General features: G+C 33.4%; 1 protein-coding gene and 3 pseudogenes across 3 annotated transcripts in view; 3 read left to right on the top strand and 1 right to left on the bottom strand.

The window, feature by feature from the left end:
* LOC148619018 (maternal embryonic leucine zipper kinase-like) overlaps positions 1-13760 on the top strand; it is a 33829-nt gene extending 20069 nt beyond the window's left edge. For both annotated transcript variants that reach the window (XM_088578497.1, XM_088578495.1), the window contains 4 exons: positions 495-666; positions 1815-1918; positions 3017-3196; positions 12841-13760. In XM_088578497.1, coding sequence (XP_088434623.1) covers positions 495-666; positions 1815-1918; positions 3017-3194 — 454 coding nt within the window. In that variant the 3' untranslated portion in view covers positions 3195-3196; positions 12841-13760. The remainder of the gene's footprint in view (positions 1-494; positions 667-1814; positions 1919-3016; positions 3197-12840) is intronic.
* A 3575-nt stretch (positions 13761-17335) lies between these two features.
* Positions 17336-18528, bottom strand: LOC148619017 (thiopurine S-methyltransferase-like; annotated as a pseudogene).
* A 762-nt stretch (positions 18529-19290) lies between these two features.
* LOC148619015 (uncharacterized) lies at positions 19291-23881 on the top strand (annotated as a pseudogene). The gene is made up of 2 exons (XR_015921507.1): positions 19291-19381; positions 19772-23881. The product of XR_015921507.1 is annotated as an uncharacterized LOC148619015 (transcript).
* LOC148619016 (uncharacterized) lies at positions 23222-23861 on the top strand (annotated as a pseudogene).
* Positions 23882-26534: the final 2653 nt, after the last annotated feature.

Here is a 26534-nt window from a genome sequence, read left to right as displayed (position 1 = left end):
ACATGCACCACGATGAAAATTTGTCCAACCGGACAGTGAGCCATGTGTTCATTTAGATTCATGGAGATCCCTGCATTTGAGTTACAACCAAAACTGGAAATATCTGATTTTCCCGACATTTGATTTCATTTTATAAGCCATTTCATACATTCTGTGGCAATTTTATCATGCTTTCAGATTAAAAATATCTAATTTATGTAGCTACTGATCTTTACATATTGCATAAGTATGAATATATGTTTCTTTCCTTCACATTTTTGTTTGAAATACTGCATCAAGGTAAATAGATTGACTGATCAAGTGCAAAATTTTGATCTTTTTTCTTACAAAATTCTACTGCAATCTTTCTATAAAAACTTTTTTCACACGTTTTGACCTTCAAAATTGTGAGCAATACATAAATGTGTATTATACACACCAAAATACAGTATATTGCTATTTCTAAATACAGTTGAGAAATCCACAAGTTTAGATAAAATAAGGATTTTTTCCAGACAATCAGGTAATTACAGAGATAGAGGATTATCTATTGATGAACCAGACACACCAGGTTCTGCCTCAAAGACCAGGAAAGGTTCAGTGTTTGGAAGTCTGGAGAGGGTTTTCAATATGTTAACACCTAAAAAACAAAGGAATTCATCCACTGATGGACCTAGAAAAGTCAAGGTTAGTCTAAAATCAATTATTTAAAACCTGTGTGTCCTACCAGGATAAATCGTTTTATGTATTTCAAGTAGTTGCTTATTATACCCGCAAACAGTTTGGGGGGGGGTATGTATACGAATCGCCCTTTCTGTCTACAATTCTTGTAAGCACAACCCTTCCATGACTGCTCAAGGAATTTTAATGAAATTTTATAGCAAGATTGGACATTATATGTAGATGTGCATTAGGGGATGTAATTACTGTTGGAGCACTCTAAACAGAGATAATCCAACTTGGGTTTGACAATTTAAAACCTTGTATGCACATTCCTCTTAAACTGCTTAAAGGATTTGATTCAACTTAATATGGAGGTTGGTAATCATATTTAGATGCGCATGTAGGAATATAGGTAATGTGGGAGGACTAAAAAGCAAGAAAATACTACTTATGGGTTTTACATGTTAAAACCTCATAATTGCAACTCCTTCTAAACCACTCAAGGGATTTTGATGAAATTCTTTAGGAAGGTTGGGTATCATATGTAGATTTGCATTAATGGATATATTAACTGGCCGAGCACTACAAAGAAAGATAATCCAACTTAAGTTCACATATGAAACCCTGTAAGCACAACTCCTTGTAAACTGCTGTAGAGATTTTTATGAAACTTTATAGGAAGGTGTGGCATCAAATGTAGAAGTGCATGACTATCTGAAGACTCCAAAGGGAGATAATCTAACTTTTTACATGTGTATATTTCATCTGCACAACTCCTCCTTAACCCCTCCAGGAATTTTGAGGTGTATGAAGGTTGGGTATCATGTGTGGATTTGTAGGGATATAATTACTGTCGGAGGACTCCAAAGGGAGATAATTCAACTTACAGGTTGTATATTAACTTCATTTGAAGAGTGGGGTATTCTCTTTATGAGCTTTAAAGAGACAGTTATATTGATAACATGTATAGATAAATAATAATTGTTAGGAAGGGAATAACATGGATAAGGGAAGGTCTTTATTCTATAGTTTCAACAATGAATATAATATTTTGAAAATTTGATTGTAAAGGGTTTTTTTTATTTTCAAATATGAAACAACTATATACCTTCTTTATTGTTCTGTTTTTCATTTTCTTAAGTTCATTTAGATAGATATTTATTATATTTCAGGCTTTGCACAATGTGTACAAGACTGGAGAATTCAGTGCAGACTTTGTATTAAGTAAGATCAAGGCTGTTATTGAGGAGAAATTTATACCATACAAACAAAGCGAGTAAGTGGTAAAAATTGTGTGTGATTGTATCGGCCCATCTTGTGCTTGACATCTTACGGTAAACAATTGTCACTTCAATCATTTATAAACAAGCCTGATTTTCTTCAGCTTTAAAGTGGAATTCAACTTTTTTAATCCAGATTTTACTGTTATTTTTTTTTACTGTATATTTACTTCACATTTGACCAATTTCCACTTTGTATGTTGACCTTGTAAAAATCAGGTCTGTATAAGATACAGAAAGGCCAAAAAACACTTACAAGGATTTCAATATTTTGTTTTAAGTGTGTTTTTGTGAAAGAAATTAATTTCATTTCTAAGAGTTACAGGACATAAATGCTGAGAAAAGGATAAAATATATATTGCTTAAAGGCAGCTGTTGACAGATGTATTACTGTTTATCCATCCACATACCACATATTATATAATTCATTAATTAGAATGTATTGATTTTACTATTTTAATTTTTGCCATGTAAGGAGGTTTCTATTTATGATTTTTAATTGATATACCAGGAAAAGCTGTAACAGATCTATGTTTACTTTTAGCTTTTAGTTTGGTTTAATATGAAGTACCAGTCTTTTTAAAAATCAGCCAGTGTGTGTGTGCGATTTATGCATGTCAAAAACCCATCAAATTCACATAATTTCTCATTTCATATTTTGTTACGAACTACATAACCAGTCTTAGTTTGTCACTAGGTTGTTGCACTTTCGATAAAATTTTTATAAAGATTGTTCATGAAATTTGCACTTTGCAAGAGTTATTGTTCATGATTTGATTGATTTTATTGGAAGAAGAATGTATGGTTTTCTCAGATTACAGATCTGAATACAGAAAGGACTATTATTAAGTGAAAATATAGCATATGTAAACCAAAAAAAGCATTGCTTGTTTGATGGGTTTTTCTACACCATAAACCATCTCTACAATACACAGTGTCTTAATTTTATATGAATTGGTACTTAAAAGAAGAATGGAAGTGCTTGCATCATGCGCTTCAATTGAAGATACTGTATCTTGTCATTGTCCTTAATTATGTAATTAGAGCAATAAACGAAATGATTTCTGTTTACACCTTATTATATTTTTGACTAGTTATACCCTGAGGTGTACAGTAATGGATGACTGGAGTAGAGTTCAGCTGGCCTTTGATTTAGAAGTTTGTTCCTTACCAAAAATGCCTTACATTGGTGTATGTAGAAAGAGAGTGAAAGGAGACACATGGCATTATAAGAAGTTGTGTGAAGATATTCTTGCAACATGTAAATTATAATGGTAATTAATATATTCTATTTCTTTTATATTTACTACTTATTCCCATAAATAAGAAAATTACGATTCATATGCACTTAGAAATCATTTATATCAGTGTTGCAATCTTTCTTTGTGGTTTGAATTGCCTCACTGGTCTCAAGGTAGTGTGCTTATCTCAAATTCAGGTGGTCAGACTATACTCGGCGTCACATAAATAACATACTGTTAAAATTTGAATAAAAATATTTTCTACGACTTTATTGACACCAACCGTCGTTTAAATTGTCTTAAATGACTTGCTCATTTGTTTAGCCAAACGGCTTCTCCCTAAACATTGAATCGTTAAATTCCGGTCAGATTTTAATTCTAGGTGGCAATATTTACATTGTAAAAAGTCGGCCATGTTTACAGTGATCGGGTTGCTAGGAGATGTTGTTTACGTTTAAATGGTTTGTCCAAAAACCGAAGAACCCAGAATGCACTTCGGCGTTATTTCGGATATCTCGGATTTATTTTACGCGAACAACGTACAATACCGAGAAGTTGATCAAGCAGACGATTGTCACCGGAGTTCGACGGGAACTTACGCACTTTGTTTGTAAACAAATCGTCCCGTAAAAACCAACATGGCGGATATTAGTATGGGATTTTCCCGTAAGGATTTGTTACGCATGATTTAAGCTAATAAGCGACTTGTTTTTGAGAAGCTGTTTGGCTAAACGAATGAGCAAGTCATTTAAGACAATTTAAACAACGGTTGGTGTCAATAAATTCGTAGGAAATATTTTTATTCAAATTTTAACAGTATGTTATTTATGTGACGCCGAGTATAGTACAAAGCCGGATCTATTTGATTGATCAACTGTTCTTGTCCCCAAATGCATGAAAGAAAACAGATGAAGCATGTCATTAAGACGAGATGACACGATCAGCTGGTCCAGTGAAGCATGTCTTTGAGACAAGACGACACGATCAATAAAGAAACAAAACAAATACCTATAAGTGGTAGATTTTTAAGGAGCTTATGTTGGGATTAAGTTTAAATTAAATTGGTGGCAACAGTTTATTGGTTTGCAGATTTTTGACTTGGGTTGGGTTGGTTGGTCAGAAAAATAAAAATTAAATGGGAACCAGAAATGCAGATCTATTTTTTATATTTAAATAAAAACATTTTTTATATTCAAAATTCCATTATCTAACCTGACATAGTTTAGAAGTGGGGTTCTAATCTCCTGTATGTACCTTCACTTCATTTATAAACACAAATTTTCATTCCAATTTTGTAAGTGTTCAATGAATTAAATGTGCAATACTTAAACAATGTTAATTTCCTCTATTTTTTGTATCCATAGCCTTCCTCACAGTATGACATAGTTAACACCTCAAAATAAAGTGGTAAAAAGTAGCTAAAAAGTGGAAAATTGAGTTTCAATACAGGGTTGGTCAAAAACGTGTACTGTTTAATTTATCATTGTTTGGTGTAAACAAATTTTGTAACAGAATGGCAAAGTGAAAATGCAATATAAAAAAAACATACCAAGTACAGGAAGAATTCAGGAACAGGAAATTGAGTATAAAGACATTTCATGAAAAAGAAAAAAAATGAACATTTTTTTTTACATTTTTCTTCTTTTTTCATTTAACAATTACACGGAGAGACTACATAACCTATTTAAACAAATTAAATTGATTAATGGTTTTTAAATCTAAAAAAAAATACATTAAAAACAGGTGATATGTCATTAATTGGAAGACAAATTTCTTTTTATGATTTCCTTTTAAAATTATCCTGTGATTTAAAAATGATTAAAATTGTTTATGAAATTTCAATAATAATGGAGGGAGAAAAAAAAGAAGACAACAAATTATGTTATAACTGAATTTCCTCAATTGTTTTTTAAGCTCTCTTGCCTATTCTACACAAAACATCATAGCTTTGATTTTCCCAACAATTATCTCCCCTTTATATATCTACTTCCTGTTGAGAATAAAACAAACCAATGCGGTTTTTATACTCTTAAATCATTTATAGGAACTGTTTACATTCTTTTCAATCAAAGGTATTTTGATTTCATCATCTCTAGCCAGTATTAACTTGTTTCCCAAACTACAAAACCCTTAAACATGATTTTATTGAAGTGAAATTTATGCTGCCATTTTCGTTCAATCTTCTCACTAACTTTACTTTGTCAAGTTGTTGAATGAACAAAACTAAAAGCAGGCATTGTCTGTAACTTTATTTTAAAAAGTAGATGTTACAATTTTGCATTTGTCATTTTTTTTGTAAATAAGGGCAGTAAAAATAATAATTGGAAAACTGAATATTCATTTTTTTTTTCTCCTAGCTGGAAAAATCAGGGTCCTCTGATCCATAAACCAACAAATTAAAAAAAACTGGCTTGTATGTCTTTATAACATATTCTAGATTTAAATATGGTGTAGTAAAGGTGTAGGAGCATCAAGCTATGAAAATTGCCTAAAAGTGTGTTGTATTAACATAAAAATTGTTTATAACATAGTAAAATAAATAAATATAAGGAAAATTAATATTTTGTGGCATTAGTACATTGTAATAACATCAAAATGGTGCCACAATTTAATATTTAGCATAAACTGCTGAAATTGTAAATTTTTGTTGCTGTTTTTTTTTTTCGGATATACTTACATCCAGGAAACTATGTCCACGCCCAAGAAACAACTTTATATCTTTATATATGATAAACCATGTTATAATGAATGTATTCACTAAATATGAAGTTGTTTCTTGGGTGTGGACACCATTTCCTTGCCACAAATATGACTAGAAAGTGACCAAAAAGAACAAATTTACAGAATATATGAATATTTGTAAACTTCAAGATTTTTTCTATCCTTTCAATGCAAGAATTTTCAGAAGTCTTTATGTTTTCTCATATGTGATGTATTCAAGTCTCCCAATTTGCAATTAATGTGTGAGTTTGCTATTTTTTTAAAAAATTTGAGTATGCATAGAGCTTACCTTAGTTTTCAAGAAAAACTATTTCTTTTCTGCTAAAAATGCCTAGTTTTGTTATTTCTTTAATCTGGGGGAGTCATGTGACTTAAACGTTTAAAGGTGATATGTCTGATTACCACACTACAAATATCATAGTAACCTACTGTAACCTTTAATTGCGACCATCCTTTAATTATGCTCTTCTAATATGTTCTATACCAACAAAAGAGAACGATTTTTGATAGAATTTAAGTTTCATAGGGTTTTGATATGATGATGAAAACAAAAAAAGTTTTATATGATTTAAATCTCTTAAAAAATGAATAATAATATGTCTCATTATATTCATACCCATGAATTTCTAAATTCAACTACTTAAGTATTGAAGCAATTTTTGCATACTTTAATTTGTAACACATTGTCTTGGTCTATCTGAGCTTTCATTCTTATACACATGTCTGAATTAACTTTAGTTATTTGCAAAAATTTTGTTGTCTGAAAACTTGTAATATGACTTTTTCTGATTTATGCATGTAATAATGAGTTATGAAACCCTAAAGTGTTACACTGCACCAGTGCATTCTGTTGTATGATTTACATAACACAGGCGTATGAGCTACTCTCTTATATTATCACTGTACTATTACACAGGTGGATCAGCACACCACTGAGTCACATCCTGTACATTTCCATTAACTACTTAGCAGGGTGGATATAATAATTAAACTGATGATCAAGCTAATATACAAATAAGCTTGTAGTGTTACAATTTTTAAAAAAAGTTTTTGAAATGATACAAATATGAGAACTTATAATTGGTAATCATAGTTAAAAAAAGTAAAGTAAAAAAAGATTTTATGTTCTCACAATTTCTTTTTATATCCTTAGAGTAGTTGAAACATATAAGATATATATTCATTGTTATGTAGGATCCCATTAAATGTGTTTTAAATTAAACATGTGCGATAGCCTTTCTATTTGTCTTTCACAATTTGTGATTTAAAACATGCCAAACAAACTCAAATATTTGATGCTATATCGTAAGATACGAGATAACATATACTGTATCAAAAAGTTACTGATCTGTAGAACATATACTGTATCAATAAGTTACTGATCTGTAGAACATATACTTTATCAATAAGTTACTTTTTAGTAGAAAAAAATATTTCAGAGCTTTAATTGATGAAGATTTCTTATTAAACAATTGGCGAGTAATTGTTTGATTTGTATGTAAGGTATCTCTAAGTGGCATTATGTCTCAGGCCGGGACTTTAATTTACTGACGGTAGACTACCTGGGGCTGAGAAGCTCCAGTTTACAATATAATTAACTTTGTCATGGTGCAGGTGTCACCAGAAAAATTGATTTCATAACATCTCTGTTAATTGACAAACTGGACTGATGGTCATACAAGAAGTCCTGCTATTTACAGAAAATATTTTTGTTGCTTTGACATATTTTATTGCCTTGAAAAGCAGTATTATAATTACATTTTTTACACAGACTTGCAGTTACAGGTTTATGGTCTTTTCAGTATGAAATGGTGCTCTAATTAAATATGTTGAATTTTTACTAGCTTTTCTATTTACCGACCGCATTGGTCCTACATTGTAAAACTTATTTATTGGTCTTTACATTAAAGTACTTCCGGTGATCTTGAGATTAAAAAATGTCAATTTCTCCACTATGGTTTGTTGTATAGTAAAATAAATTTGCATGATTGCTATTGGGGTATAATTGAACCGATAGAACCCAATTTGTTAAAAATCATGAACACACAATATCTTTAAATCATTCAACACTTTATGATTAACTTTCAGTTGAAGTTTAGGCCAATACAACCCTTTATTGCCCTTTCTCCTTTGGAATTCAAGAATTGTTGAATCTTATCATTCTGTTTTGTAATATTTTAATAGAGTTTATATACATGTAGTAATCTACTGATACTTCTAATTTCACATTAAAGAATGGAATGTTCTATCAGTATGTAAATGCACTGACCGATTGTACATTTTGGTATATTCACTATTTTCTTTTTTATTCCCCTATACACAGCTTTTCCTAAAGGAGACATTAAGATTGCACTCCGTCCATCAGTCTAGCAAATCAGTTTTCCACACTTTTTTTTTCATCATGCTTGTACCTTGTGCATGTCCAAATGTCAAAAGAATAGGCCCACAGCAGCATTAAGTTTGTCATAAAAGGCGACTAAATAGTGCTCAGAACCCTATCTTGGGCTTGGGCATTCTTCCCACAAATCAACTGGGCTGTGTGTCCCAGGTGGTGGAATGGGGTACCCCTGGCATGCTACAGGCTGGGGCCATCAGGCCATAATACAGAAAAATCTGACCACAAACTTTAGTGGTGCAACATGTTGGGAAAGAAGCCATGTTTCTCACACATTAAAGGACCCAGCTGTGGTATTCGATAGGAGTATGAAAATAGAAACATTGCATTCTGCCACTAGAGGCTAAAATGCCTGACCCCATGCCCTCTCCCTTTTTCAAGTGGCAATCAAAATTTGTTGACCCTATTATTCTTCAGTCTTTTCTCATTTTTAGCTCACCTGGCCATAGGCCTAGTGAGCTATTGCCATCGCTTGGCGTACGTTGTCGTCAACATTTTTTCAAAACTCTTCTCCTCTGAAACTGCAAGACCAATCAGAACCGAACTTGGTATGAATTGGTGTTTTGCTCAGAACTGATGTGGGGATTTTTTATGCGTCGTAAAACGTGTCCGCCATTAGTAAAAATAAAAAATAGGGGTCAGACAGAAGTTTTTCGCATAGATCGCCAAAACTGTTTTATATAGCCAAATTCTGACAAGGTAAAAGTGTTCAGCATGATGAGATCTATCTCTGGTCCAATTTTAATCGGTTAAAGTCTTACTAACCACTTCTCACTTTTCCATTACTTTACATGATAAAAAAGTAGTTTTCAAAGTTTCACAGTGAATTCCCATCTTAAAGGTTGCATACCATTGCGAAGCTTGGAAAGTAAGGCTTTCAAAATCATTATGCTAACGGTATGATGATCATAGAAATTCTTCACCAAATTTACTTAAATAATTAATCCTGAAAATCAACATTTGTACCTTTTATGCTAATTGACAGCATGGAGTCAAATTACTCACACAGCTTACTATCACAGCTATGCTGATGACACTCAGGTGTATCTCATATTAAAACCATCTGATAACTGGGACAATTTTTCCACACGGCTGGAAAATTGCTTGGCAGACATAAGTTCATGGATGTGATTAAACAGACTTAAGCTTAACCAAAGCAAAACCGAACTGATTGTATTTGCATCAAAACGCCACATAAACGATTTAAAGAACTGTCAGCTTAATTTTGATGGAACCATCGTTGGCGCTTCTGAAATCGTGAAAAATCTTGGTGTTTATTTTGATCGTTTACTGAGTATGGAAAAGCAGGTTAGTGCCATTTCTAGAGCCTGTTTTTTTCCAAATGAGAAACATCGGATATATCCGCCCTTATTTATCAGACAATGCATGCAAAACACTAGTTTGTTCGTTAGTAACATCACGTTTAGACTATGGCAACGCCTTATTATATGGAGTCAACAAGAACATTACATCAAGACTACAGAGGGTACAAAACACAGCAGCTAGACTGGTTACTAGAACTAAGAAACGTGAGCACATAACACCTGTGTTAAAACGTTTACATTGGCTGCCAGTAGAATTTAGATGTCAATACAAACTCTTGCTATATACGTTTAAAGCTGTTACCGGACAAGCACCTGACTATCTTGTGGAACTGATTGAAGTTTACAAACCGTCACGATTGCTGCGTTCTCAGACTGAAACCCTTCTTGTCACACCGAAGGTAAAAACAAAAACATATGGAGAGCGTCGTTTCGACAAAGCAGCTAGCAACCTGTGGAATGGACTACCAACTCAGTTACAGAACGAAAAATCCTTGTCATTTAAAAAACATCTTAAAACGTTCCTTTTCAAACTGGCGTAGTGTGATTAGGTGTTTCTCTATATACTGTGCAACATTGTTTTTACCATGATATACTTATTTTTAAGACTGAACTGATATCCATATATGTATGTATTTATATTTACTCTATTTACAATTTGTAGTTACTTTCAAATGTTTATAGCAATGTTTTTAGCTAGATTTTCCCCCCAGCTTTCCATATTTTGATGTGTTTATGCTAGGTTTTATTTTTATTTTTACCTTTTTTTTTTCTTCTCATATTTTATTGTTCCTATATAAGGTTTTTATTTTTTAAGGTATTTACCTCACCCGGACTTTTTAATTTTTCTGTTATTTTTTTTATTTTTATTTTTTTTTATTTGTGTCCCAATCTTTTGTTTTCAATGATTTAAATGTACATTTTTTATTTTTAATGTTTATTTGTAAAGCGCATAGAGTAATTTTATTAGATATGCGCTATATAAGTATTTTATTTATTTTTATATTTATATATAAACAAAATTCATACAATTTTGTAGTAAATTACAAATATGATTTTAAAGTACACATTCTCAGCGTTATTTTGACTACTTTTAATCAGAACACATACAAGTAATGCACTTACAATGCAAAGGTCTACGTTTAGTGCGTTTTTGGTACTACATTGGTGTGTGTGTGTGGGGGGGGGGTTGGCCATTTGTTCAGGAAGTGGTTAGTGTGACCTAAGCCCTGTTAGAGTTATTGCCCTTTTTTGGAGTTTTTTTTCTCTATTTTAAATGTTATTTCATTCAAAAATCTTTCCCTCTGAAACTTCTTTAACAGTCAGTAGCAAATTTGGTATGAATTTTCCTTAAAATATACTACAAAGAAATGACGTTGTGATTTTTATCTGTGGAAAACTTGGTCAACGTAACTAAAAATAGAACACAGGGATCAGACATAAGTTGTCAGATGACTCCTGGTTAGAGTTATTGCCCTTGAAAGATGAAAAATTGTGTTTGTTTGTACAGTTTTCAGCCAAAATATCTTGAAAACTATAATAGTTAAAAAGAAACTTTCAATTGATAAAATGAAAGTCCTACTAAAGTCTTCCTTGATTCAAAATTGTTTGACAACTCCTTGTAGATTTCTTGAATGGCAACACATAAAAATTAAAGCAGGTGAGCAATTCAGGATTCTGGGAGCACCTTGTTCATTTCATCATCATTTCATGTTCATTTTGTCCATTTCATCTTCATCCCATGGATATAGCCGAGATATTGCTTCTTGGGTGTTAAACACCAACAATCAATCAATCTTCATGCTTGCAAATATACAACATTGCTTTACCACGACAAGTCACAGGTCAAGTTTGATGCAGACACTCAGTTTTCTGCACTTTTTTCGTCATTCTTGCTGATAAAGATTTTATATTTGGTGCATATTTGCCTTGACAACGTACAGATCAAGGTCAGATTTAGTTTTGATCTGTTAATGTTTTGCTGAGCTATAGCTTATGGCCATTGGACTCAGAAAATTGAAGCAGACTCAGGCTTGTTTTTTTGCCAAAATTTAAAAAAAAAAAATGTAATAAATAAATAACCAGCCCTAACCACTTCTTTTTTAGTTACCGGTACTTCTTCCAACTGGATTAAATATTTACAATGGCTGCTTACTAACTTGCAGCTTTAGCCACAAGACTACTGAAAGTTGTAAAATTACAGCCTGTTGATGTTTCATTCCTATTTGTGATGACTGTCTAGTGATCAGCTGTAATTAATATTTTCCCTTATGTATTCATCTTTTTCAGCATTTAGTGACATTTCAAGCCCATCTCACGAGATGTTTTAAAAAAATAATTTTCTGACCTTTATTTGACCTTAACACCTATGCTAGGTCAATCATATTTGGTACATAGTTGCATAAGCATCACTCTACCATAATTCTGTATCCATTTTGTGCATGCGTCCCCGCAGTCGTGTTCTATTGACTTTGAAATTTCAAAATTCACATTAAGATTTTCATGTTAAGTTTTCTTATGAGGTCAGTTTGATACACATAAACCACTTAATGTATAAATATCAAAATATTTTGAATGCATTTGTATTAGCATCACTCTACCACACATCTTTTCCATTTTGTGTATATGCCCTTCAATCACGGTCCATTGATTAATCACAGTTCAGTATATGCAAACAAACTATACCTGAGGGATCTGTCCTTTTTTGATGGAGTCCATAATATATAAAATTTGTAACACCATCACCATCAATCAAGTTTTGAATAACAGTGTCCATGTGCTATTGGTGAGACATATCTCTGTGGTAACAGTTTATTGTTCTAGAAATGTAATTGAAAAGTAAATTTCCAATTACTTATTTAAAAGCAATCAATTGTAGTGGACTACAAATTATAAACTATTTGATAATTAATTAATTACATGAAAACATGTCATGTATCCAATTAGTAATCTGTTAACATTGCCTGTAATCATGCCCATCCATGGCTAGAAAGTGTTTAGTTTACCCATGAAGCTGTTTTTCCATTGAGACTAGTGTATTTAAATGGTGTGCACTGTAAATGTAATTATGTGTTTATGAATTGTCCCTAATCCTACTGTAAAGAAAAGACAAATTGATGTGATTATTTACTGTTTTAACATTCTCCTGTTTTGTGTATAACAACACCATTTGATTTAATAATCACAATACTTGGTCTTAGGTGTGTCTTCTTGTAAATCATTTTTTGTATGTTTTTCAGGTTTTCCTGTGATATGAATTCCCAGAACAGACTGGTGAGGAAAAGTGCTGTTATTTCGTGATTCTCTTCAGTAACTTACTCTTGTGTATTTATTTTTTATGTGCAGAATCAATATTTTAAAATATAGAAAGAATTTTTTTCTTCTATTATTGCAGAAATTTTACTACAAAATATAAGGAATATTTCATTTTACATCATTAGAATTGTTTCTATTGTTTTAGTATATTTACTAATATTTTAGGAATACTGCGATATCAAATCCTGAGCTTGTGATTTTAATTCAGTTTGTAATTTTATAACATTACTAAGAAAATTTTGTTAATATTGTTGTCAGTAAATTGGATTAAAACTATTCCCATTTATTGACCTATTTGTATTTTATGTTTTTTAAGAAATCATAATCTAATTATACCATTGCATAAACTATACTTAACAACACAGTACATAGTTTTGTACAAACTTTTCACATTGATAAGAATACTGGCTCTGGCATCGCAAAAAGTACTTCCATGGTAATTCAAATCAAAGTTTTGCAACTTTTATGACATCACAAACAGTTGAGGATATTCTCAGACTTAGTCATTTCATAGCCTTGTGGGGCACGGGCCTGGTGTGTATACAATGCAATCTTTTCCTGCTTTCTCTCTACCCATCGGTATGAGTGTATTACTCCTTTCTGCCAGTAACAAAGCTGTCAGTACCTTCTTCTTGGTTGAATAAAGCATCCTATTATGTTTTCCTTTGCTGTACATATAATTTTATGCTGCTTAAATACTGAGCACAATTGCTTGTGAATCCTACATTTGCAAAAGTTTAAATATTTAAAATTAAAAAAAAAAATTCCATGGACTAGAATTACCTTCTGCATTTTTATGACTGTTCTCCCTTAAAAATAAGATGGACTTATTTCAATGATTTGAACAAGTCTAACATCTAGACACTTTTTATATGTCAGATACTGCAAATTGTTTTTAGAGTTATTTTTTTTTCCAAATAGTGTGACTGTATTTTCTGTTCATTTTTCAATTTTTAATGATGATAGAAATTATATGTTAGTAATAGAAATCAATTCTCACTAATTGTGTACTGTAGATGGCACATGATTATTTGACTGGCTAATGGGCAACCAATATCTTCGTAACTTTTATCAACAGACAGTCTTTGGTTTTACTCTAGGTGCACCTGATATATTGTGATATATTCAAATAACAAGGAGGCCTTATAAAAATATATGTGTTATCCTTTAAAGTTGTACAAAAAATTACTTGTCCATAATTTATATACTTACTTAAAATGAAAGTAGCTTATCTTAAGATGTGATTTTGTTCATTCAGATCATGTGCTGTGTATTCTATGTGACTGTTCATCATCTTGTATATGTGCAATTTGTTTAAGAAATTCACTTATGTAAATAGTATGTAAATTGTAATACAATAAATTAATATTCTAAAGATTTCTCTGCTGTATGATGTGACTATATATTATCCTGTATTGAACTCACATTGTTATCTGGGGTAACAGTGATTAATGTCTTAAAAAATCACCCTTTAAAATTTTAGTTTTAGTAAATTATTTCACCATAGAGACCAGTGTATCTGTGAAACTTGTTAATCAAGAAGTAGAAGAAATCCGATGTTGTTTTGAAAACCTCAAAAACTTTGGGAAAACTTGAATATTTGGCTTTAGATATATTATTATATACATAAAGTTAAGGCCTTTGATATTTTCGTCTGTCTGTACAGCTAAATCAATGTATCTCCAAGAAAAATGGTACACACATTGACATGTATAGTAGATGACAGAACCATCATTTCCTTATTACCAGAAAGTATTTCAAAGTATTATTTTCTTATTTCACCAAAGTATTCCAGTAAGATCATTTACGTTTTGTTTGCAAACCTCACTCATGAAGTAGGTATTCTTTAAATGATAGATCGATATATTGGATACTGACCCGAACAGATTTTTTATGACACTAAAATACACAAAAATCTCGAGCGCCTGCGCATTTTGCGAGATGCTTTTATTTTACATCTGGCTATATTGCTATGTGTTGTCATCGGACAATTCTCAAATCGGCTTCAAACTTGCAACATCTTACTGGTTAACTACTCTGTGAAAGGAATATCCACGTTCGCTCAAGCTCTTGGACAAACCTTAGACCACCATTTCTTGCCGTCAATTTCCCATTTCTATAATAGCCATCAATTCACATGTTAACTAAGAGCTTGTTGAGTATACATGTACATGTAATCAATGTTCGCTCAAGCTCTTGGACAAACCTTAGACCACCATTCCTTGCCGTTAATTTTCCATTTCTATAATAGCCATCAATTCACATTTTAACTAAGAGCTTGTTGAGTATACATGTACATGTAAACTCACCGCTTTACGGTTAATCGATAAGCTTTCATAAGATTACTATTAAGTCAAATTAGTAGTTGTCCTTCCTTATTACAAGACTTGTGCATCTCGGTGACTGTTACTGGAAAAGCTGAGGACTCCTACCCTAACGAGGCAACTGTCCGTGCTCCCGGTTTTGTTCATGTTTGTTTTTTGTTTTTTGTTTTTGTCAGCATTTTTTAATTCTTTGTGTCCTGATTTTTTTTATTTGGATTTTGTTTATTGCTAATCAGGTTTCTTGTTTCTCACTACGTTTTTCTTTGCTTTGTTATTTGATAAAAAGTTGTTAAAAATGAAGTCGCCTTGGTCTGAAAGCAAAACCACAAAACTCGTAAAGAGCCTAATTACTTTAGTTACATATGTACTTCTTATTCAAAACTACCTTTGTATCTGCAGTAATACGTGATTACCTTAAGCCATGGTATTCCAGAATCCTTGTGTAACTCTTGGTTCTGTATATAATAAGTTCTATCAATTTCCTTTTCATCACTATTAAAAATTACTTTCTGAACCCCAGATATTCGTTTTTAGAAATGTTACGCCGTGCATTTGTTTCACAAGTTTGCGAGGAAAAAATTGTCAATTCGAGCTATTTTCGTGATTGCAAAACGAGAAACAACCGTTGTTAAAAGTTATATATTCGTTCAATTTGCTATCCACAATTTTATGCCTTTTTAAATATATTTTTAAAAAAGAGATAAAGATACAAACTGCACATTTATATTAAAATAATATTGTGCAACTTCAATATTAAAGTTTCGTGATCGTTGAGAGTCAATATGCGAATTCCTCAGTTTCGACCGAACACAATGTTCATTTCTCAGGCGGGAATCCAAGGAAATTCGTGCTGGGAGTACCCCCTAAAAATGAAAAAAAAATTCTTTGCATGAAGTCTTCATTTTTCGCAAACCTTTCTTACCTCGCTTCGCTCGCCGTATAATTCTATTGACATCTCAACCTGAAATCCTGGATCCACTCCTATTACGATTACAAATATATATACAATTTCTGACAGGTTTCCTCCAGCTAATCTAATATGAGCGAGTGCAAATAAAAATATTGATATTTTCGGCAATGTTTTTTTTTTTTATCTTTCGAGCACGGTAGTCGGCGATGGCACCTTTAAACATGTTTTCTGCTCCCTGTTTTGATGTTGCTCGTAATTGAAAAGGTAACCAGGAGACGATATTATGCAATCTGCGTTATTCGACACCCTTTATATCGCAGATAGCTTAGTTGCAGGATAAAAAAATCTAACCAATGATTCGATTCGATAAATCTGTATTTATTTGTAGTGACTGAAATTCATGGGTTGAATATGAAATCAAGCAAATTTTCCAGCTACAAGGTAAAAAAAATCTCCCAGTTTTTAGTGGAGTCCTAGTTGCTCATTGCTTTAGTTACTTTGTAAGTATGATTTTAGTTACTATATGTTCTTTGTTGTGTATATCTGTTTTCCATGTCTGGTCTTTGTCCCTGGATTACATTCTTTTGATTGCTGCTATGACCTTGGTTCCCTTGATTACTCTCTCAGCTTATACTGCATTATTGAAATGATAAATCTGAATCACCACAGCCAATTAATTGATATAAGTTTACTGAACAAGACGGATATACACAAGTCTAGTCCATTGCAATAAGACCAGATTTTCTTCGAAATAATACAGCTTGGCTCTAAAAAAATCCTGCCAAAATATCTAAAGATGGTGACCGAAAAACCGAAACATTGACAACTGACAGACTAGCAGAATGAGTTACGCGCGAAAACAGTAAATACCATTTTCTCCTGAGTAGGAGGGTATTAGAAAGAGAAAAATAAAGATTTCTCCCTAAAAAACCGTCTCCGTTAAAGCAACTAAGCTCTCTTATTAGAATTGTACCCGTCAAACAATATACGAAACATTAGAAAATTAGAAAGCAACAACTGGTATTGCTTCTAAAGTTCTTTTTTTAAAAATAAAATTGAAATGTTTCATTCTTGATTTACTGATTATATTTGTGCATTTCAAATTCAATAACAGAAATACATTTTGGAAATCAGTGTAGACTAATCATTTGTACCTTCATTTATAGCAAGCTTAAGGTTCATGTATTACTGAATATTGTTTCCTATCACTCTTTTTTCGAAATGGAAATATGTCATTCTACGTACACCGACCCTTTTGAGGCCAACAGGAGGATCTTCGTAATAAAACAGTTTTGGTTTATTTTTCAGACCAAAAAGGTTCTGAATTTCCTCGACGGGTATATTGAATGGAGGACCACCTGATGCCATATCTGCTATTTCAACAACATAGCCAGCACTTGAGCGCAGGACCGTTCTCATCACTTTGGCGTATCTTTCTCTGTTAGTTGGTTCATCCGTTTCGAACGCTCCGCGATCCCAGACTCCGTCAAAATCCATTTCCGACACTACACGAAATTGAAAAAGTCACCACAATATATTTTAATCCTCCGATTATTGTTTTCATACAAAGTCATTCCGAACACCTTTCTCGTCGTATAGGATAAATTATTCTCCCTAAAGAAATCGCTTACAGCCTTGTCAGATAACTCCACACCAACAACGGTATGACCTTGATTCGATAGGTAGACCATCTCTAAAGCTTTGCGCCCCGTGCAGGTCCGGGTGTTAAAAGAATAGGCCTGCAGCAGCGCTAAGCTTGTCGTAAAAGGCGACTAAATAATGCTCAGAACCCTAGCCGGGGGCTAGGGCGCTATGCCCACAGCAACTGGGATGTGTGCCCCAGGTGGTGGAATGGGGTACTCCTGGCGTGTTACATGCTGGGGTTGTCAGGCTATAATACGGAAAACCTGACCGCAAACCATAGTGTTGCACCGTGTTGGGAAAGATGCCACGTTCCTCGCACGTTAAAGAACCCTACTGTGGTATTCTCCCGGAGTAGGAACCATAGGGCTCCGCCACAGGAGGCTAAATTGCCCGACCCTACCCACCTCTCCCTATTTCCAGTGGCAATCAAAATTTGTCGACCCCAATGTCCTTGTGTCCCATCCCTTTTTTCATTTAATCATCATTTCATGTTCATTTTATCATCAATTTCATGTTCATCGTCTGAATATAGCTGAAATATTGCTGCTCGGACGTTAAACCCCAACAAACAAACAAACAAACAAACAAACTAAAGCTTTGCCACACCATGGCACAAAGAGTTTTACACCACTCCGGTTACCTGTTAACTTATCTAAATGTTTTTCTACAACAGGATTTATCTCTTTCATATGTCATGGAGTTTTGTTATTTTCCCAGCAGTCTTTCCAGTCCATTACTGTTGTTTTTAAATATATAAATACATGCTCAAATTTTGGAATACAAATACCTTGTTAGTTCTTTGGTTCACGGGTTATGCGTATTATTTTTTCCCCACATGACACAATGATTTCAATAGTGTCGAAGATGAACGACCTTTGTTCTAGCTAAATGACACGGAAGCTTAGATTTTAAGTCTTCAAAAGTACGAGTCTTTGTTAGAATCAGTCAAAATACACGCATGTTAAAAACACCAATCTGACAAGATAATTTCACTCAAGGAAGTTTTCTCTATTTGAGAAGACCACTATTTGATTGTTGCATCTGCGAATATGTTTTAACATTTTTCGTTGGAATTTTAGAATATTTATTCTTTTGATAGAGTAACCCACTCCTGAAATCATTATTTACACTGCATTTATAACTGTAATTCAATTTACAAAATTGAAATAGAAAATCTTGTCTTTAGTCTTTGATCCTGGTGGTATGAGTAGTCAAATAACACTGTAAAAGTGGTGGCTTATATCATGCCGACGTTTCATTCACTGCATGATTCTTACTGAGACGGACACTAAAGAAAAAATACGTGACCATGTTTATTCATTGTCAACAGGTATATTCTACACTGAATATTCAAATTAATGGAATTTATGTAACTCTACCTAAATTCGGTTATTCAAGGGGAATACTTCATCCGTCCGTAGTTGTGCTTCAGGTTATTTGTCATGCATATGGTAATAAGATTGCCTATAGAATTGTGACGTTAATTCGACGGGAGCGTTCAACTTGGGACAGAAAAGACAGAAAAATTGTTAGAGAAATTTTAATGAAAAGAACGAAAATCTTTGCAGTAGATTTGATGTTAAATTGGTTTGTATGAGGGTATAGGTAAAGTAATTCATTGGGTATTGATAATTTCGATTTGATATTCGGCATTCTACAGGCAAAGTAGAGCAAAGTATTGTGAGCTTGGAAACCGCATGGTCTCCACGTGGTTGAAACGGAGGTATAATACAGATGTTTTAATTGTTTGAAATTCAAAAACACAAACAAACACACACGATGGTTCACTAAAAAAAAATAAAAAATAATTAAATAAATAAATAAAAAATAACGTACAATTGGACTGTCACAGCTTCATGTTTCATTCAGCAGTATGAATATTACATTTTTTTTGGTTACATGATGTAAAACTGTTTTATGTGTAGAATGATAAAATTATCATAAATATAATTGTACATTATTATTATTATCATTGAGTTTCAGCCAGTATATTTAGGCCAATTACAAAGTAACACTTACAGTTCAACTGAAAACAATGTAGTCCGCATCCCTGACATGTCACTTTTGGGCAATTTGAACAAAGTACGACTTAAGGAGGTTTTGCAGCAGGAACATCAAGTACTACCGGAATACAGTACTATACAACCAGGCTGCCGGGATACAGTACACAGCACCTCAGGCTACCGGAATCCAGTACACAGCAGTGACAGCATCCCTACAGGCTGCTGGAGTACAGCACACAGCACCCCTTCAAGCTACCGGAATACAATACACCGTTTTTAGAGCTATTAAAGTTCATGCACACAATACGCCTTGGGGCAAAAAGAAATCAAGGGTTGGGCTGGGAGCACTATGATGAACAGTTCAGGCTGAAAAATTCTCTAGATCCATCTAGTTCATGGAGTAAGATGGACACTGAACTTTGGGTAATTTACATGCAGCCTATTCAAAATGTACCCACTTGTTCAATGAATGTACCGACATGTAGCAATAGTACATTGGGTAAAATGAAATGTTACAGTTATATTTAAGGCATATGTGATAGATTTTCTTGTTTTTACAGCCCTTCATGTTTGAGATGCAATGGATTGCATCCAATTATAATTTGTAGTATACAATTTGCAATCCAAAGGCCTAATTTTGGTTATTTTAATCATAGTAGAGTGCTCAGTTTTAGTTTCGGACCCTCAGAGATCAATATGCACCAGGGTCCCAAATTGGGTTTCGCCTACGGCAACCTGAAACAAGAATTAAATTTCCCTAAGAAAATATTGCACAATACACTCAAGCCAGACCGCGACCAAATGTCAGAACTATGGCAGTTCGGCAAAAGCCCTATGGAAATTCCTGTTTTGCAAAATATGCTTGAAGGGTACCCAGACGGTGCTGTGGCAAAAGAGTTAATTGAAGGGTTTTCTTGTGGTTTTCATTTAAAATATTCAGGTCCAAGAATTTCATTTATTTCAAAAAAATTATTATCTGCCATTAGTAATAAAAGCGAAATATTGAGTCATTGAGTAAATTAAACAAGGAGGTGCAAGCCGGTAGGATGGCTGGACCATTTTCTGACAAGCCGATTTCTACACTGCGCACTTCCCCAATTGGTCTTGTGCCGAAGGAGCATGGATTTATATTAATATGTCATTTGTCATATCCACAAGGGGGAGGGGTGAATAGTTTCATTGACCCGGACGATTGTTCCGTTCAGTACGCATCGTTTGATGAGGTTACACAAATGATAAGTTCGGAAAGGGGCATTTCTCGGAGTCCGCGACGTGAAGTCCGCTTTTCGTTTGCTCCCAGTTTACCCGTCTGACTTTGACTTATTAGGAATATACTTTGATGATCAATTTTATGTGGACAAAAATCTTCCAATGGGATGTGCAAATTCATGTAGTTTGTTTACTAAATTTTCAATTTTTTTACATTGGATGGTAGTAAAGCGCAGTGGAATAGATTCTCTTGTTCATTATTTAGACGATTTCTTGTTTGTAGGTCCTGATAAGTCTCCGGTTTGTGAAATGCTTTTTTGATACATTTTCGGAAATTTGTACGGAGTTGGGGGTGCCTATTGCTTCAGAAAAATCAGTTGGACCCGTGACAACATTGAAATTCTTGGGGTTAGAAACTGACATTATTGAAATGGTAGTCAAAATACCCATGGACAAGTTAACAGAGCTTAAGTCATTACCTGAGCCGATTTTGATCAAAAATAGAATAAAGTATAGAGATCTAGAGTCAGTCGTTGGCCTCATTGCGTTTTGTTCCAGGGCAATTACACCGTCGAGAGCTTGTCTACGCAGATTTTATGATGTACTTGGGTATGTAAAGAATAAAAAGCCATATTACTCAATCAGAATTGATAATGACCTCAGAGAGGATGTAAAAGTTTGGCTTGTCTTTCTGAAACATTTCAATGGCAGTGTTATTTGTCAGATAAATACTGGATAACAAATGAAACATTACATTTATATACGGACAGCTGTGGTAACTCAGAATTGGGCTGCGGTGCTTATTACAATGGGAAATGGGCACAATTTAGGTGGCCTGTAGCATGGTCTGAGATGCCGGTCATGAGGGACATAACTTTTTTGGAATCAGTGCCAATTTTACTGGCTATTTGTAATTGGGCGTCTGAATTTGAAAACAAGAAAATTTATTCCGTATTGATAATTTGTCATTGGTTAATATTGTTAATACAAGAACGCCAAGTCAAAACGTGTAATGGCGCTTATCCGTCCCCTTGTGCTTTTAATAATGCAGCATAATATACAATTCAAAGCAAAACATATCGATGGTGTAAAAATGAAATTGCATATTCAATTTCTCGATTTCAATTGTAGAGATTCAGAGAACTGGATCCAGAAGCCAGATTGCTTCCAGAAAAGAATCCGGCGGAGTTCGTAGCGTTGATATCGAACTTGAAACATATAGATTAAGTAACTGTTCACTTGCTCCGAGCACAGTACAAATGTATAATCAGGCAATAAGGGTATTTAGTGAATTTAGGCATAAATTTGGTTTAGAACAAAATTTTCCATATCCTTTGAGCCACATTATACAGTTCATTGCGTATTTATCTTGTATAAGCATGGCGCCATCTACGGTGAAATGTTACCTTTCGGCTATAAGTTTTTATCATAAGATAAATAATTTGGAAGATTTTTCTCAATATTTTGTCCTGAGAAAGATGCTTGTGGGGATGATGAGGTCAAAAGTAAAATCGCCAGATAGTAGATTCCCAATTACCTATGAGCTGTTGGTAAAAGATATAAAGATTTTGCCCTCTTTGTGCGTTTCAGATTATGAAGCATATTTATTTTCTAGTGCATTTTCTCTTGGATTTTTTGCACTTTTGTGTGTTGGTGAGATGACTGTTGCGTCAAAAAAAGATAGGGCCCAGCGAAGGTAATCATGCTATAAAATTTGAGAATATTGATATTACGGATCTTGATATTCGTATATATCTAGCTTCTTCAAAGAGTGATCAGTTGAAAAAAGGGGTATCTATCGTGGTCAATAAACAAGCAAATGATCATGTTTGTCCTGTTAAACTTTTGAGAAAATATTTAAAGAATCGCTCCCTGTTAAGTGAGCTGTTATTTTGTCACTTCGATGGTTCACCACCAACAAGATATCAGTTTTCGAGGGTACTAAAAATGCTCTTTGCTATATTGGCATTGATCAATCAGTTTATGGAACACATTCCTTTCGTATTGGAGGGGCAACGTTTGCAGCAATGCTTGGTTATTCGGAGGAACAAATTAAAGAAATGGGACGTTGGAAATCAGAGGCTTTCAAGGGTTACATTAGAATTCCCCAGTTTTGAATTACTAATTTGTAATTTTCAGTACTACTTATTTAAATAGTAGGGTAACGATTAAGTTGACCTTACACGGTTAATTTTCTAATATTGTAAATGCCTAAATGGTTAAACTTTCAGGGAAAGGTTTTTCAGTATGGATAGTAGGTTCGTCGTTGGTACGAAATGCCTTTGTGCATGCCAGAAGTAGAACGGGTGGTATTCATTTGGGACTGCAACGCATATGAGTTCATATATGGTGGCAAGGGTATGGTGGGATGGTGTTAAAGGATCTGGAACCAACTGTAAAAAATAAACATGCTAAAATATGAAGAACCCCCGAATTACATAGTAATTCATGTAGCAGATAATGATTTGGGGAGGATAAAAGTTGGTTTTTTTTAGAAATAATATAAAAAATACATTAAAGAGAATACTAACCTATTTACCGAGCACTATAATAGTGTGGTCCCAGATTTTACCTAGAAAAACTTTGGCGGTACTCGGATAGCTGTGAGTCCATGTTGAAATGCAAAGATGGTATTAACAGCGCTATTTCGGCATTTGTTATCAAAAAAGGGGGCGCTGTATAAAATATCCAGATATTTTACCTTCAGATGTTTTTCTAAAGGATGACAGTGTTCATCTGAAGGATCTTGGCAATGATATATATTTCTTAATACTATGCAAGGTGCTCTAGAAACGTTCATTTCTTCAAATATGTCTACATACCCGGATACAAGGGCTAATGTGCAGAAGCATTGATTTACTCCCCGTTCCCCATGACAGTAATTGGTCCACAGTGCACTCGCAGATTCACCAACCCCCCACCCACTTTAGTGGCGGTTGATCCAGCATGCTTAACATTAGATTTGATCTATGCTGGATCAATATGGCAACTTCGCTGCGTGTGATAAATTATAGTTACAGTTCATCTTTAGTTTTATTGATAAAGTACTTTTATGGATCGCTGTATCCCAGGATCATATATATCTATCTTTATCTAGTTAGCATCTGTAGGTTGCCATAGCGATGAGGTAACCAAAAATGAGTTAATTATCTATCTAGAGTTGACATTTATTTCAATATAATAGTATAGTTATCTGTATATGTGTTAGTTAAAGTTGAACAAATCTATTATCTGTGCATATTATCTAATTTGATTTCAATAATGATAACAATAAAGTGTGGCCAATACTGCCAATCAATCTCAAGTTTTACCAGCCATCTTGAATAAAAACTTAAAAAAAAGAGGTTTCTAAAGTTCATTTGAATTATGACTTTAGATACATAACGTATAAATTTGATATCCTACTTAAGTCCATTCCTTAGATATTGGTGTAGCGTGTAACCAGGTTTGAAGTTATTATTATGAATTAGTCTACAAATATCTGAGATAACATATTACCCGGAACCTTCGGAGTGTTTGCCGGATTGTCACACGTTTGAAACTTTGTGGACAGTGAATCGCTGTAAACAATTTCGATGGCTATCTCACTAACAGAAAAAAAGTTGATCAAAACCTTAGTAAAATGTAGTAACCTTATATATAAAGGTATACCAAAATGGTTCCATACTTGGCCTGTGCCGTTCAGTACCTTCATTAACGATATTTTTCTCTTTTTCCAAAAGTGTGACATCTATAACTGTGCCGATGATACTACCCAAATCCGGCGAATCTCTAGAAAATGACGTTTCCTCTGTAGAAGAAGGTAACAAATCCCTAATCGCATGGTTTTCATTTAACAAAATGCTGGCAAATCCAGAAAAAAATCCAGGCGATTGCCATTTGACCTAAAACTCACTCAAAAATACACCATTCAATCTTGATGGTAACAATGAAATGTGAGGCACTTTTCAGACGTGAAGCTGCTTGGTATCATAATTGACTTTAAACTAGATTTAAACTACCACACATATCAAATTCTGTAAAAAAGTAGCTCTGAAACAGATAGGCATTCATTTAAATAAAACTTTCAAAACTCACAAGTTATCGCCCATTCATATTGTCAAATTCGGCACAGAACACACCAACTAAACTGAAAAAGATACAGGATCATGCACTTAGATTTATGTATGATGACTATAACAGCATATACACTGAAACTCAACTACAATCAGTAAAAATACTTAGAATGAGAACCATAACATTAGAGACTTCTAAAATATTCAACAACTGTGGTCCAAAACTTCTACATAACACTATTTTAGGTACCGACGCATAGCTGCAATTCCACATCCGTGAACAGCAGGTATGGTAAGAAAAGTTTTGGTAATGAGGCAAAAAGTCAATCTATTTTCGAACATTTAAAAAACGACAATCATGCAAATTAAAAATGACATGTGTGAAGTCACAATGAACTTGTGCATGTATGCATTTTAGTTTGATATTCAAAGATTCTTAAGAATTTATTTGCTAAATCTTGCAAATATTACTCAGAAGTTAGTTCTATAAAAAAATATACAGGAGTAACATATCTAAATGCGCAGAAAAACCCCATACCGAAGATTGAAAAGAAGTTATCAACATATTAAATACATATGGTCACTCTGTTGCTGGTTTTAAATGTATTTTGATTGTTTTAATACAGTTTTGATAGATCATAAGCACAATTTATATCTGGCATGATATCTTAAAAATCAAAACTACTTTCCAATGAAATTGTTTTAGCGTCTCAAGAAGAAACACGAAGAAAGAGCCTAAACATTTGTATATTGTGCAATCACGCGGTCTATTAACGTGACGTGAATAATATAAACCCAGCCAAAAGAAAAAAAATAACATTTAAATACATGAGATGAATAAGGAATACCAATATTAAACATTTAACCTTACGTTCTCTATTTCAATTCATTGGCAGTGTTGACACATTCCAAATTTTGTTTCCAAGAAAATTTAACCCATTTCAAAAATGGACGTTGGTTTGTCTTTAAATGAATTTAAGACCTTTACTTTAATTCTATTATCGCAGTGCTTTTGCATAGTAGTAATTGATTTTGTTTCTGTCTTCTAATGTAACCAGATTAAACAACTGGCAATGGCTATATATAGGTATCGGGGTCCTGATAATGTATATGACTTAATTATTCACATAGCCAATTGTAACGAGCCTCTGTGTTTGAATAGGAAACTGGGTAATATTACATAAATTCAATGCTAACCGATCATTTCATCTTTTCATGTAAACATCCCGCTCTCATACAAGCAAAATACACACATATAAACTTGTGTATGATATCTTTAAAAGAAGTACATTTTAACGATCTTTGGGTCGCTTATTGACCAGGGAACCAGATTAGGAATCAATAAAACGGCAATGAATATTCATAGATAACCGGGTAGTGCAAATTGTATATGGTCTAAACTTCCCGTTCTCATACAAGCAAGAAACAAGCATGTATGATATTTAAGAGGTACATTTTATCTCGTATGAAACT

The sequence above is a fragment of the Perna viridis genome, chromosome 4 (assembly GCF_037379345.1).
Source record: "Perna viridis isolate PV_CMFRI_1.1 ecotype Kerala chromosome 4, ASM3737934v1, whole genome shotgun sequence".
NCBI classification, from domain to species: Eukaryota; Metazoa; Mollusca; class Bivalvia; order Mytilida; family Mytilidae; genus Perna; species Perna viridis.
Note: the sequence above shows the minus strand (reverse complement) of the source record. Positions and strands in the feature narration are given on the sequence as shown.